The sequence below is a fragment of the Symphalangus syndactylus genome, chromosome 18 (assembly GCF_028878055.3).
Source record: "Symphalangus syndactylus isolate Jambi chromosome 18, NHGRI_mSymSyn1-v2.1_pri, whole genome shotgun sequence".
NCBI lineage: Eukaryota > Metazoa > Chordata > Mammalia > Primates > Hylobatidae > Symphalangus > Symphalangus syndactylus.
The window spans coordinates 92,774,822-92,788,640 of record NC_072440.2 but is presented as its reverse complement, the minus strand read 5'-3'; the positions used below and the strand labels follow the sequence as shown (position 1 = coordinate 92,788,640).

The following is a 13,819-nucleotide window of genomic DNA, read 5'->3' as shown; positions in this document are numbered from 1 at the left end:
GCCACATTTATCCCACCTAAATTAAAAGTGTTGCAAATATCAGGGCATTAATCAGATTGGATTGTGGAATCTATACTTAAGTATAATGATGTAATAAACATTGCTTTGAAATGTTCAATAGAATTATATAAGGTAAATAATAACACTGAGAAATACAGGTTTTTATTTACCAGGTAATTTATCAAAGATTGTACACACAGCATCAATATATAAGAGAAATGATTTTCAGCAACTGTATGAGCAATTTTCTCTTTGCCACACAAGTGTTATTTTTATCATCTATTATATATGATGATAATAAGGCTGATCATTAATGATTGCAGAATGCTAAAGAAATTATTGCAATACCTTTGAAATGAGGTCTTGCTATGTGACCTTGAACTACTGGGCTCAAGCAAGCCTCCGACCTCAGCCTCCTAAGTAGCTAAGATTACAGGCATGCACCAGTGTGCCTGGCTTCTTTTTAATAGCTTTCTGTTATTAATCCTAGTTTAAATCCCTTCTGCAGAAAAAAGTGCTTTACATAATAATATACTTCAGATGTGTCCCCACCCAAATCTCATGTTGAAATGTAATTCCCAGTGTTGAAGGTGGGGCTTGGTGGAAGGTGATTGGATTATGGGGGTGCATTTCTCATGAATGGTTTAGCACCATCCCCTTGTACTGTCCTTGAGATAGTGGGTGAGTTCTCATGAGATCTGGCCATTTATAAGTGTGTAGCACCTTCCCCTTTGCACTTGCTCCTTCTCCCACCGTGTGAGACACCTGCTTCATCTTCTGCCATGATTGTAAGCTTCCCAAGGCCTCCCCAGAAGCAGATGTCAGCATTTTGCCTCCTTTATAGCCTGCAGAGCCGTGAGCCAATTAAACCTCTTTTCTTTATAAATTACCCGATCTCAAGTATTTCTTCATAGCAATGCAAGAATGGCCTAGTACATATAATTTCAGTTCTTTAAAATTTGTTGAGCTTTGTTTTATGGCCCAGAAGATAGTGCTTCTTAATGAACGTTCCATGTGTACTTCAAAAGAATATGTATTCTATTACTGATGGGTGTTCTATAAATGTCAATTTGCTGAAGTTGGTTGATAGTGCAGTTCATGTCTCCCATATTCTTACGATTTTTTGTGTATTTGTTCTATCAATGCCTGTGTGAGAAGTATTGAAATTTCCATCTATAATTGTGGACTTCTTGCTTCAGTCCTGTAAGTGTTTGCTATTAAGTGCATACACATTATAAAGTGTTTGGATCTTTGTTTATTACATTTCATCAATTTTGGAAAAGGCTTGCCCACGATCTCTTCAAATATTTTTTTCTGCTCTCCTGTTTTTTCTCTATCTGGGACTCCAGTTACACATATGTTAGACTTTTGATGTTTCCCCACAATTCTTAGCTCTCAGATGCTTTGTCCTCTCTACCACCACCTGTTTTTTCTCGTGTTTAAGCTTAAATAACTTCTATTGTTCTAACTTCTAGTTCACTCATTCTTCTTCAGCTGTGACCAACCTGCTTATCATATCTTTTATGCATGTAGTTTTTATCATGTTACTGAAATTCTAAATCTATTCTTGCATGTTGTCTACCTTCTCCAGTGGTTAATATCATTAATAAATATCAATCGTAAGTATTTTTAAAGTTCAGTGTTCCAGCATCTGTATCATCTCTTCTGATTTGTCTCTTCACAATGGGTTAGTTTTTAGGGGTTTTATAATTTTTGTAATCAAAAGCCAAACATTATGCTTAGAACAATACTGACTGAGTTTTAAAATATTTGAACACAGAAATGGATGTAGTTCTTCTTTTATCAGGCATTATGGGGAGTTGATTTAATCTAAATGATCTGGATTTGGGTTATTACTATAGTTGCCTTTGGTGCACTTTGAATAATTCAGTTCACCTTGTTACCCAGTGACCTCAACTCTATTGTGGATTCAAGAAAATTACTTTTGTTGTTTTTTACTATTCAGTTTTTCTTATTGGTAGGATAGGAACAGAGTTATCTTGTGACTTTCTATATCCTAAGCAGAACTGGAATCCTATTCTATTCTATATTATTCTATTCTATTTATTCTGCACCATCAAAAAACAAAACAAAATAAACAAAACATTGCAGGTAGTGACCACTACATTTAAAATTCCTAATCTACTAATTAGTCTTGGCCTGCTAAAAGCCATTAAAGTGGATATAAAGGATTGTTGGAGCCAAGAAAACAAAATTTCCCTCCAGACCAAACAGTTATTTTAATAACGTTTTCTTTTTATCATTTACTTCTGTATCAGTAACTCTTCTTGTAGTTCTGGGAAAAAAGTGGCCATGAAATTATATCAAATGAATTAAATATATAGGAAAACAGATTTTTAGCTTGATGAAAGTAAAAATTTTATGAAGTACAATCTGTTAGGTCTACTTTACCATCAAATTTTTTTTGAAACCAGGTAACTTTAGCTCTTTTGAAAAATCGGATTCCAGCATCAAAGGACAAAATTTACTGCAAATGAGGGCTACACACACAAGTTGCAAAAGTGAATATTTCCTGAAAGCTTCTATTTTGATTGGAATGACACTCAGTGGTGATTGCTTTATGCAACGGTCTCTATTTTGCAATCAAGTCTTATAAAACAAGATTATCTGCTAAAGACTGAACAAGGTAAGCGGAAGCATAAAGCTGAACTGAAAGTCTGGACACAAGGTAAAGAGTTAGGGTGAGATCTAGAGAGTTGAAAATTATCTGCATATGTGGCCAATTTGTGTCACTGACTTTCCTAGGAAAATAGCTCTGTAGAGAGACAGGGCTAGGACCCGCAACAAGTTTAAAAGAAAAAGTCCAAGCTACTCTGTTTGGGTACAGAATTGAAACTAACAATGAAGCCAGAGAAAAATGGAAAGATAATACTAGAACTGTATTAGTCCATTCTCGCACTGCTATAAAGAAATACTTGAGACTGCGTAACTTATAAAGAAAAGAGGTTTGATTGGTTCAGCGTTCTGCAGGCTGTACAGGAAGCATAGTGGCTTCTGCTCAGCTTCTGGGGAGGCCTCAGGAAACTTTCAGTCATGGTGGAAGGCAAAGGGTAAGCAGGCACGTCTTAGATGGCCAGAGCAGGAGGAAAAGAGAGGGTGGGAGGTGCCACACACTTTTAAACAGCCAGATCTAGTAAGAACTCTATCACAAGAACAGCACCAAAAGGATGGAAAGGATGGTGCTAAATCATTCATGATGGATCCACCCTCATGATCTACTCACCTTCTACCAGACCCCATCTCCAACATTGGAGATTACAACTGAACATGAGATGTGGGTGGGGACACAGATCCAATCCAAAAAAAAAAAAAGAAAAAAAGAGGGGGAAAGAAAATATATGAGATCCAAGCAAAAGGTCCAAATAAACAAATGTTTATAATCAGAGTTCTTGTAAAGCACTCTGTTAATTTCATACATTACTATAGCCTTATATTTTAAACATTATCTGGCTCTACTAAAGTCACAGCCCATGGAGTGGGACTGACAAATATACCAGCTATTGGGGTTATGTAAACAATCTTCAGTGCACTCTGTAGCCTAATTTACTGTCATAAACATTGTGGGAAGCAGAAATCTCTACGGCAGCTTGGTGTGGATATTCTCGCTGTCAGCAGGGAAAATTCATTGCCTTCTCACAATGCTGAGACTCCAACAGCATTTACCAAGACAGATGACTTGGTGACAGACACTACAGGCTGAAAGTTAATATTTAGCTCAGTGAGATGAAACATGAGAACATCAGAATTGTGCCCCTGGGCCAGTCCCTTGATTCTGCAGTCCAACTGACTGTCTCTGATGATGACCCAAAGAGTGAGTCCTGGAGGGCCAGCATGTCACATTCAGCATCAGCCTCAGAGGTCAGGGAAAGGTTCGATCACTCTGGCTTCCCTTAATAATCCATGCTACGCCTATCATCTCTGAATGGATTGTAAGCACTTTGCAATCTACTTGAATTTTAGCCAGTACCACCTTTGAGGCTAAATGAGTTCCAGAAGTGTATTTACTTCCCTCTGCTGAAATAATACACACCTTACATTTATTCTAAACTTGCCATTCTTGAATATTCAATATTTGCATTTGTTAAACAAGCCTCAACTTGTCCTCTCCATTCAATCATGACTTGATAAACTTTGATTCTGTCCAAACACAGTCTTATCTTTCTAAATGAAAGGTCTTTTGTTTGAGACTGTATTTATACAGCTATCTCTTCTCCCACAACTTCCTCAATCTGTTAAATTGTCTTTCTCAATTAAAAAAAAAAAAAAACACAGATCTTGATGATATAAGGTACCATGCTCTTGGCCACAGCTCTCCTACCCTTTTTTATTTCTCTCTGGAATTGAAATTGAGTAACGTTTAACAGAGGTGTCTGATTACAACAATGCCCTGGCTGGAAAGAGAACAAATTCAGAACTTTCTCCTAAGGAGAGAGGGGGCAAACTGTTACTCTCTTGTCAAATCCAGTTTTCTTTTAATCTCTGATAATGTTTCAGATTGAACCAATGCCTTTAATATGACTTAGTGCTTTAGGAAAATAGTATCACCTCAGGATATTTAGGTAACTAAACCAGCAGATCCAATAAGTGTTATCTTTCAGAGTCAGCCTTCTGAAGAAGGCTAGATGCACATGTGAATGACTTTGTCATAGCACAGAATGCGTCTGGATCATACTTCTGGAAATTCCTCTGGAGCGACTGTGTAAATGAAGCTATCAGGAAATCTCATTGCTTTGTAATCATGCTTTACTTTGGACTAAAAAGTAAAAAACACCAAGAGTTCAGAGTTCATTTTTCAGACTTGTTTCCAAATGAATTGACCTTTTGTAAAAATTCATGGTCAAAGTAAGTCACCATTGAGGGTTAGCCTTTCTTTCCAACCTTACCATAACCATCTCTATCAGCAACTATTCCTGGATACCTACAGGAAGTAGGCTCTGTGCTGCAAAGAGATAGAGCAATCCATTAAATATTGTTCCTACCCTTAAAGAGATTACAGCCCAGGTGGAAGCAAAACACAGGTGTAATATGAAAAGCACTAGATGAAGTATAAGGTATGTGAGGCTTGAGTGGAGTCTGAGCTGAAACAGCCTTAGGAGAAGTCATAATGAGGAATGGGACTTGTGCTCAGCCCAAAGGGACTGGGAAAGCTGAACATGTATGGATATCTTTCACAGGCTGACTAATCACACAAAGTGCAATGACTAGTTTGACTAAAAGTAATGAGAGTGGGACACACTCTCCACTACTGACTTAAACCTTGCTTTAAATAAGCTATTTAACCTCTTGAGTTCTCTAATTTCTTATGGTACCTGCACTACTGGTTCAAAATGGCAGACTGAACACATGCGTTGACTTCCTTCCTTCCCCCAACCCGCTGAAATGACAAAAAGCAGTGGCATGCAGTTATTTGACACCCAGATGCATCATCTTTTAATACTCCCTTTTTATGACAAAATTGCTTTCAGTACTAATCGTTATTTCATTAATTTGTTCCACAGATGAAAACAAAGGTTTACTTTATATACAAAAATTTTCATTTAAAAATACTTCGTGAAATATATCATGTATGAACTAAAGTTAGTACTTACCACAAAAATATTACAGCTCACTATTTGGTCTGTTGATCATTGTTTTAAATTTAAACACAAATAAAACTAAAATTATCAAATAAAATGAGATAATGGAAGTAACTCAAGTTTTGTTTCTTCTTTATCATCACTGCACTGTCGTCGTTCAATTCAAATCTGCTCTTTCAACGCAAGCATAGGTAGCACCATAGGGATTGGAGATACAAATGCTTCCGAAAATGAGCTTGAATGCTTCCAAATCTTTAAAAACTTACTCTTGAAACAAACATAGGTAGCTAAATCCCTTTGTGTTGAAGTCAATTATGTAACTGGAAGATTTCCAAGTTAGCTTCTCTGTAGAATCCAATGTTTGTTACAGAACAAGCAGTAAAAATTACGCTTATTTGTGTTGGGGTCAACTGTGTAACTGGGAAATTTCCAAATTAGCTTCACTGTAGAATTCAGTGTTGTTAAAGAATAAGCAGTAAATACTGTGGTTTTTTTCTGATACACATATATGTTATTAAAACTCTACAGTAACCAAAGCAATTATTTAGAACTTAGATCAAAGAAAGTGGGTTTTTTGGTCAGGGGATTGGAGGAGGCCAGTTATCACTGACCTTGGTGATTATAAAAACCAGACTTCCTTTCAGTTGGTTTTATTATTGTGTTTAAATTCTCTACCAGCAATACATCTCCTGTTGCTTGCACCCAGAGCTTTCCAGCTGCCCCATCTTTAGTATGCTATCGCAGTAAAGTGCACAAGGATATAAAGCCATAAAAAAGCACCAAGAATGGGAGTTACAGCCATTTAGAAAATCTTGAACAACAGGCTTATACTGCCTACTAACACTGGATGCAGCGCAGGAAATGCATAGGAGGAAGACCACCACATAAGTTTTTCCTGTATAATATTTTGGAATAAGCAACGTAGAGAGAATGGGAGAAGGGGCAGAAATTTAGATGATGAATAAAGAACCACCTGTGGAATTCTGCTGGGTCAGGAGACAGTCCCTTCTCCACTCTCTCTGCCCCATGCCACAGCAGTGTACTTCCCCCATGAAGGCCTGGGAAATGCTCCCAAAGGAATTAAGCAACCTGCTTGGGAATAATTTGCACTTACATGAAAGTTGGTCCCTCAAAGCTGGCTCTCTTCATTGTGGCCCAGCAGAGGGAGAGACAGGGCAGCCTGACTGAGGTGAAGCCTGGCAGTCAGCACACCCTGAATTCAAATTGCCGTCTCTTTTTTGGTTCCATATGAACTTTAAAGTAGTTTTTTCCAGTTCTGTGAAGAAAGTCATTGGTAGCTTGATGGGGATGGCATTGAATCTATAAATTACCTTGGGCAGTATGGCCATTTTCACGATATTGATTCTTCCAACCCATGAGCATGGAATGTTCTTCCATTTGTTTGTATCCTCTTTTATTTCATTGAGCAGTGGTTTGTAGTTCTCCTTGAAGAGGTCCTTCACATCCCTTGTAAGTTGGATTCCTAGGTATTTTATTCTCTTTGAAGCAATTGTGAATGGGAGTTCACTCATGATTTGGCTCTCTGTTTGTCTGTGATTGGTGTACAAGAATGCTTGTGATTTTTGTACATTAATTTTGTATCCTGAGACTTTGCTGAAGTTGCTAATCAGCTTAAGGAGATTTTGGGCTGAGACAATGGGGTTTTCTAGATATACAATCATGTCATCTGCAAACAGGGACAATTTGACTTCCTCTTTTCCTAATTGAATACCCTTTATTTCCTTCTCCTGCCTGATTGCTCTGACCAGAACTTCCAGCACTATGTTGAATAGGAGCGGTGAGAGAGGGCATCCCTGTCTTGTGCCAGTTTTCAGAGGGAATGCTTCCAGTTTTTGCCCATTCAGTATGATATTGGCTGTGGGTTTGTCGTAGATAGCTCTTATTATTTTGAGATACGTCCCATCAATACCTAATTTATTGAGAGTTTTTACCATGAAGGGTTGTTGAATTTTGTCAAAGGCCTTTTCTGCATCTATTGAGATAATCATGTGGTTTTTGTCTTTGGTTCTGTTTATATGCTGGATTACATTTATTGATTTGCGTATGTTGAACCAGCCTTGCATCCCAGGGATGAAGCCCACTTGATCATGGTGGATAAGCTTTTTGATGTGCTGCTGGATTCGGTTTGCCAGTATTTTATTGAGGATTTTTGCATCAATGTTCATCAAGGATATTGGTCTGAAATTCTCTTTTTTGGTTATGTCTCTGCCAGGTTTTGGTATCAGGACGATGCTGGCTTCGTAAAATGTGTTAGGGAGGATTCCCTCTTTTTCTATCGATTGGAATAGTTTCAGAAGGAATGGTACCAGTTCCTCCTTGTACCTCTGGTAGAATTCAGCTGTGAATCCATCAGGTCCTGGACTCTTTTTGGTTGGTAAGCTATTGATTATTGCCACAATTTCAGAACCTGTTATTGGTCTATTCAGAGATTCAACTTCTTCCTGGTTTAGTCTTGGGAGGGTGTATTTGTCGAGGAATTTATCCATTTCTTCTAGATTTTCTAGTTTATTTGCATAGAGGTGTTTGTAGTATTCTCTGATGGTAGATTGTATTTCTGTGGGATCGGTGGTGATATCCCCTTTTTCGTTTTTTATTGCATCTATTTGATTTTTCTCTCTTTTCTTCTTTATTAGTCTTGCTAGCGGTCCATCAATTTTGTTGATCTTTTCAAAAAACCAGCTCCTGGATTCATTAATTTTTTGAAGGGTTTTTTGTGTCTCTATTTCCTTCAGTTCTGCTCTGATTTTAGTTATTTCTAGCCTTCTGCTAGCTTTTGAATGTGTTTGCTCTTGCTTTTCTAGTTCTTTTAATTGTGATGTTAGGGTGTCAATTTTGGATCTTTCCTGCTTCCTCTTGTGGGCATTTAGTGCTATAAATTTCCCTCTACACACTGCTTTGAACGTGTCCCAGAGATTCTCGTATGTTGTGTCTTTGTTCTCGTTGGTTTCAAAGAACATCTTTATTTCTGCCTTCATTTCATTATGTACCCAATAGTCATTCAGGAGCAGGTTGTTCAGTTTCCATGTAGTTGAGCGGTTTTGACTGAGTTTCTTAATCCTGAGTTCTAGTTTGATTGCACTGTGGTCTGAGAGACAGTTTGTTATAATCTCTGTTCTTTTACATTTGCTGAGAAGAGCTTTACTTCCAACTATGTGGTCAATTTTGGAATAGGTGCGGTGTGGTGCTGAAAAAAATGTATATTCTGTTGATTTGGGGTGGAGAGTTCTGTAGATGTCTATTAGGTCCACTTTATGTAGAGCTGAGTTCAATTCCTGGATATCCTTGTTAACTTTCTGTCTCGTTGATCTGTCTAATGCTGACAGTGGGGTGTTAAAATCTCCCATTATTATTGTGTGGGAGTTTAAGTCCCTTTGTAGGTCACTGAGGACTTGCTTTATGAATCTGGGTGCTCCTGTGTTGGGTGCATATATATTTAGGATAGTTAGCTCTTCTTAAAAGAGCCCGCATCGCCAAGTCAATCCTAAGCCAAAAGAACAAAGCTGGAGGCATCACGCTACCTGACTTTAAACTATACTACAAGGCTACAGTAACCAAAACAGCATGGTACTGGTACCACAACAGAGACATAGATCAATGGAACAGAACAGAGCCCTCAGAAATGATGCCGCATAGCTACAACTATCTGATCTTTGACAAACCTGACAAAAACAAGAAATGGGGAAAGGATTCCCTATTTAACAAATGGTGCTGAGAAAACTGGCTAGCCATATGTAGAAAGCTGCAACTGGATCCCTTCCTTACACCTTATACAAAAATTAATTCAAGATGGATTAAAGACTTATATGTTAGACCTAAAACCATTAAAATCCTACAAGAAAACCTAGGCAATACCATTCAGGTCATAGGCGTGGGCAAGGACTTCATGTCTAAAACACCAAAAGCAATGGCAACAAAAGCCAAAATCGACAAATGGGATCTCATTAAACTAAAGAGCTTCTGCACAGCAAAAGAAACTATCATCAGAGTGAACAGGCAACCTACACAATGGGAGAAAATTTTTGCAACCTACTCATCTGACAAAGGGCTAATATCCAGAATCTACAATGAACTCAAACAAATTTACAAGAAAAAAACAAACAACCCCATCAAAACCTGGGCAGAGGACATGAACAGACACTTCTCAAAAGAAGACATTTATGCAGCCAAAAAACACATGAAGAAATGCTCCTCATCACTGGCCATCAGAGAAATGCAAATCAAAACCACAGTGAGATACCATCTCACACCAGTTAGAATGGCCATCATTAAAAAATCGGGAAACAACAGGTGCTGGAGAGGATGTGGAGAAATAGGAACACTTTTACACTGTTGGTGGGACTGTAAACTAGTTCAACCATTGTGGAAGTCAGTGTGGCGATTCCTCAGGGATCTCGAACTAGAAATACCATTTGACCCAGCCATCCCATTACTGGGTATATACCCAAAGGACTATAAATCATGCTGCTATAAAGACACATGCACACATATGTTTATTGCGGCACTATTCACAATAGCAAAGAGTTGGAACCAACCCAAATGTCCAACAACGATAGACTGGATTAAGAAAATGTGGCACATATACACCATGGAATACTATGCAGCCATAAAAAATGATGAGTTCGTGTCCTTTGTAGGGACATGGATGAAACTGGAAAACATCATTCTCAGTAAACTATCGCAAGGACAAAAAACCAAACACCGCATGTTCTCACTCATAGGTGGGAATTGAACAATGAGAACTCATGGACACAGGAAGGGGAACATCACACTCTGGGGACTGTTGTGGGGTGGGGAGAGGGGGGAGGGACAGCATTAGGAGATACACCTAATGCTAAATGACGAGTTAATGGGTGCAGGAAATCAACATGGCACATGGATACATATGTAACAAAACTGCACATTGTGCACATGTACCCTAAAACCCTAAAGTATAATAAAAAAAAAAAAAACAAATTGCCGTCTCCCTGTGGAGGGGCACCTGAAGCAACAGAGGAAACCACATCATCTGCCTTTACTAATCAACAGTCTTTCATGCTTAAATATGAATTACAATCAAGGCTCCTGGAAAACTTGCAAAGAACCAGCTGTTCAGAAAAGAAGGAATAGGATGGAAGAAAGAACTGAGAAGCAAACATTGGACACCCTAGAAAAGAGAAACAAACATCAAGAGAATTCTAATTAATAGCGTCCGAGAGCTGTAAGAAGAGTGGGCATCCAGAAAACAAGAACAGGTGACTAAAAAAATACATAGTAAAAGAAAAGGAAAGAGTTCATAGAAATAAAAACAGTATTTAATAGAAGGGCCACAAGAAGTTCAGGAAAGCTTTCAGAATATAAAAAGAGAGAGAGAGAAAATAAAATGTAAGGGATAATTGTACATTTGACATGTAAATGTTTTATTTTTCTCAAAATATCTGTTATTACATCAAATAATTAATAGCATTAGTATTCAAGAATGACAGATTAGAATTTAAGAAATAAAGTATTACAGTTTGATTCTCCAGATGTCTATACCTTATCACAGAATCAGAGAACATCAGTGGTTTTTAAAAAAAGGTGGAAATCATCTAAGTAGTTTCCAAAGAGTATTCCACTAAGACCTAAGATTTGGTAAAATTTTATCAGCAGGTTTTAAGGGAAGGTGAGCAGACAAAGCCCCACACCCTTGTGTATAATTTAACCAGGTGATTTCTCTTTCATGTTTTTGTACTGGGGTTCTATGTGCAACCTCATTTATAAAGGAGTTATTTACTAGAGAACGAGGCTGCCCATGCAGAGCTAATATGAATGTGGTCTCATTTAGACTATACTTTTAAACTATATGCTCATCATTCACGTAGAAATACTGAAAGCTGCATGAGGGGACAGAAAAATAGGGCTGTTAGAGCCTCAGCCTCTCCTCTATTGTGCCAGGCATCTTGGATGGAACCCAAACTTGCCGTTTTACAGAATAAAAACTCTGTGGTAAACCAGCTTCCCTCTCCGTAGAAGAGTTTATTCTCCATCTGTTCTTTCTTAAGCATTCTCCTTGGAAATCTCACCCAATATCCCAAACGGTTTACTGTAAGATTACATGCAATACCCTTCCCGAGTGAGGTTCTGATAAATTGTGTTTTCTCCATCTTATTATATTTCCATTGCTGTTTTTACACCTCATTTAGATTGATATCCTGGGCAGCTACTTAGTGGCCAGCCCCATCATCTGGCTCAGTGTGTTTAACATAAATGTTTGATAATCACAAATCGGAATCAGATCCCTTGCTCACAACTGTGGAAAAGGAGACCTGGAAGACAAAATGACTAACCAAAGTTACAGACTTTCCTCTTATATTTGACATTGCTGTTATGCTTTCTTACAGTTTCACCTGGCTACGTTTTTTCTTCTTAAGTGGATGTCAGCTACCTTGGTTAAGGATCATCGGCTTAGATTCTTTTTCTAACTCTCACAGCACAGTGTTAAGAATAAAACAAGTGACCAATAAGTACTTGTTGATAAATTCTTTTAAAATAGTTTTTAAAAAGAAAATAAGTGTCCACTTTCAGGTAGGAGGCAGTAGAATGTAATAGCTCAATATTTCTGCTGCAATGATTATGGAAAAAATGGACAAAGTTTTAAAGATAATATTTTTAGAGGCATCAGACAACTATAGAAGCAAAAATGGCTAAATTGCCTAAATTTCCAAAGAAGAAAATGTCCTTTTTAGAGAAAGTGGGCAAATGCTGGTCATTTTCTACCTTAGCAGCATTTGCCAATCATGGGAGCTAGCCAAGGTAGAGGTACTTTACTAAGGGGGGAAAAAAATCCTGAGTTTTGATAGTCATGCTGACTGTGTTGAAGGATTGGAATCCTAGTCAAGCCCCAAACATACAACCAATTTTCCCCATGGGACATCTGCAGAAGTTTAGGAAAGTACAAATGGCTGGTAACAGAAATCAAAAAGTGATTGCCTTTGTTGGCAAGTTTTAAGGGAGGAGATTGATTGGAAAGTGATATGAGATAACTTTGGGTGGTGAAGAATATATCATATCACTTGTTTTGAGAAGAAGTTGCACAGATGTACCTAATTGCCAAAACTCGTCCAACTATCATTTGAGATCTGTACATTTTATTTATGAAAATTATATCTTCATTAAACATATAAATATAGTAAGAAGGGGAATACTGGGTCAGCAATTGCAAGATTATCCTCAGAGTTCTGGACAAGGGATAAAGTCTGGGAATATCCACAGTTCCTTAATTTTTGTCCCATCATACACTCATCACATAGCACTTTGTATTTTAGCTATTTTTTCTATGTATTAATCCTGTTTTCCTATGTGCATTCTTTGAAGCAAAAAAGTCTAATAATTAAAAGTGTTGCTGAGGACATGAAACAACTGGAACTCTCCTTATTGTTGGTAATAGTTTAAATTAGTACAATCACTTTGGAGAACATTGTGGTAGTATTTACTAAAACTAAACAAACATATGCACACCTTGTGACCCATAAATTCCATTCCTAGTTATATATGAAAGAGAAATAAACATACATAACCACCAAAAGTCATACAATAGAATGTTCATAGGTGATTTATTTATAATAATCAAAAATATAAAAATAACTAACCACCAACAATAACACAGAAAAATAAGTAGCAATATTTCATTGCAGATTTAGCAGATTGTAAAAAAATAACAGCAATATAAAGAACAAGTTATACATTATGACATTAATTAATCTCAGAAATACCAGGTTTTACAAAAGAAGCAAGATAAGATAGAATAGAGGTATTGATTTGGAAGAGGCACAAGGGAGCCTCCCAGAGGGCTGAAATGTTCTATATCTTGCACATCTTGATCAGCAGTATGTCTACCCCCAACACACACACATATATATGTATCTCCACCAAGTGAACACTTAAGATACATGAACTACACTGAAAAGTCTAAAAAGAAAAGAAATAGAAGAAAAGAGGAAATAATTGTGATAAAAGAGAAAATAATCTTGCATTTATAACTATTGGAGAAACTGGTTATCTCTAGTGAAGAAGCTAGAGCTTCTCTCAGGATAATGGATACTAATGGTGATAAGATGTATTCAAAGTCCTAGAGTGTTAGTAGAGTAGTACATAACCGATTATATAGTGAGAAAATATGCCTCTGGTAATTGTCATATTGTCATAATAAAGAGCTTTGTAGGAATTAAGCCATACTATGAAAA

General features: G+C 37.3%; 1 protein-coding gene across 11 annotated transcripts in view; it reads left to right on the top strand.

The window, feature by feature from the left end:
- Positions 1-13,819, top strand: part of LOC134733471 (uncharacterized) — a 97,317-nt gene that overhangs the window by 41,885 nt on the left and 41,613 nt on the right. For 9 of the 11 annotated variants that reach the window (XR_010116949.1, XR_010116953.1, XR_010116948.1 and 6 more), the window contains 2 exons: positions 2,436-2,647; positions 4,620-4,762. The exons of the other annotated variants lie outside the window; for them this stretch is intronic. Coding sequence is in view for 2 of the 9 variants with exons in the window: in XM_063622812.1 (XP_063478882.1) it covers positions 2,436-2,617 (182 nt within the window). In the remaining 7 variants the exon portion in view is untranslated. Of the gene's footprint in view, positions 1-2,435; positions 2,648-4,619; positions 4,763-13,819 lie in introns of those variants that run through there. 11 annotated transcript variants of the gene reach the window in all.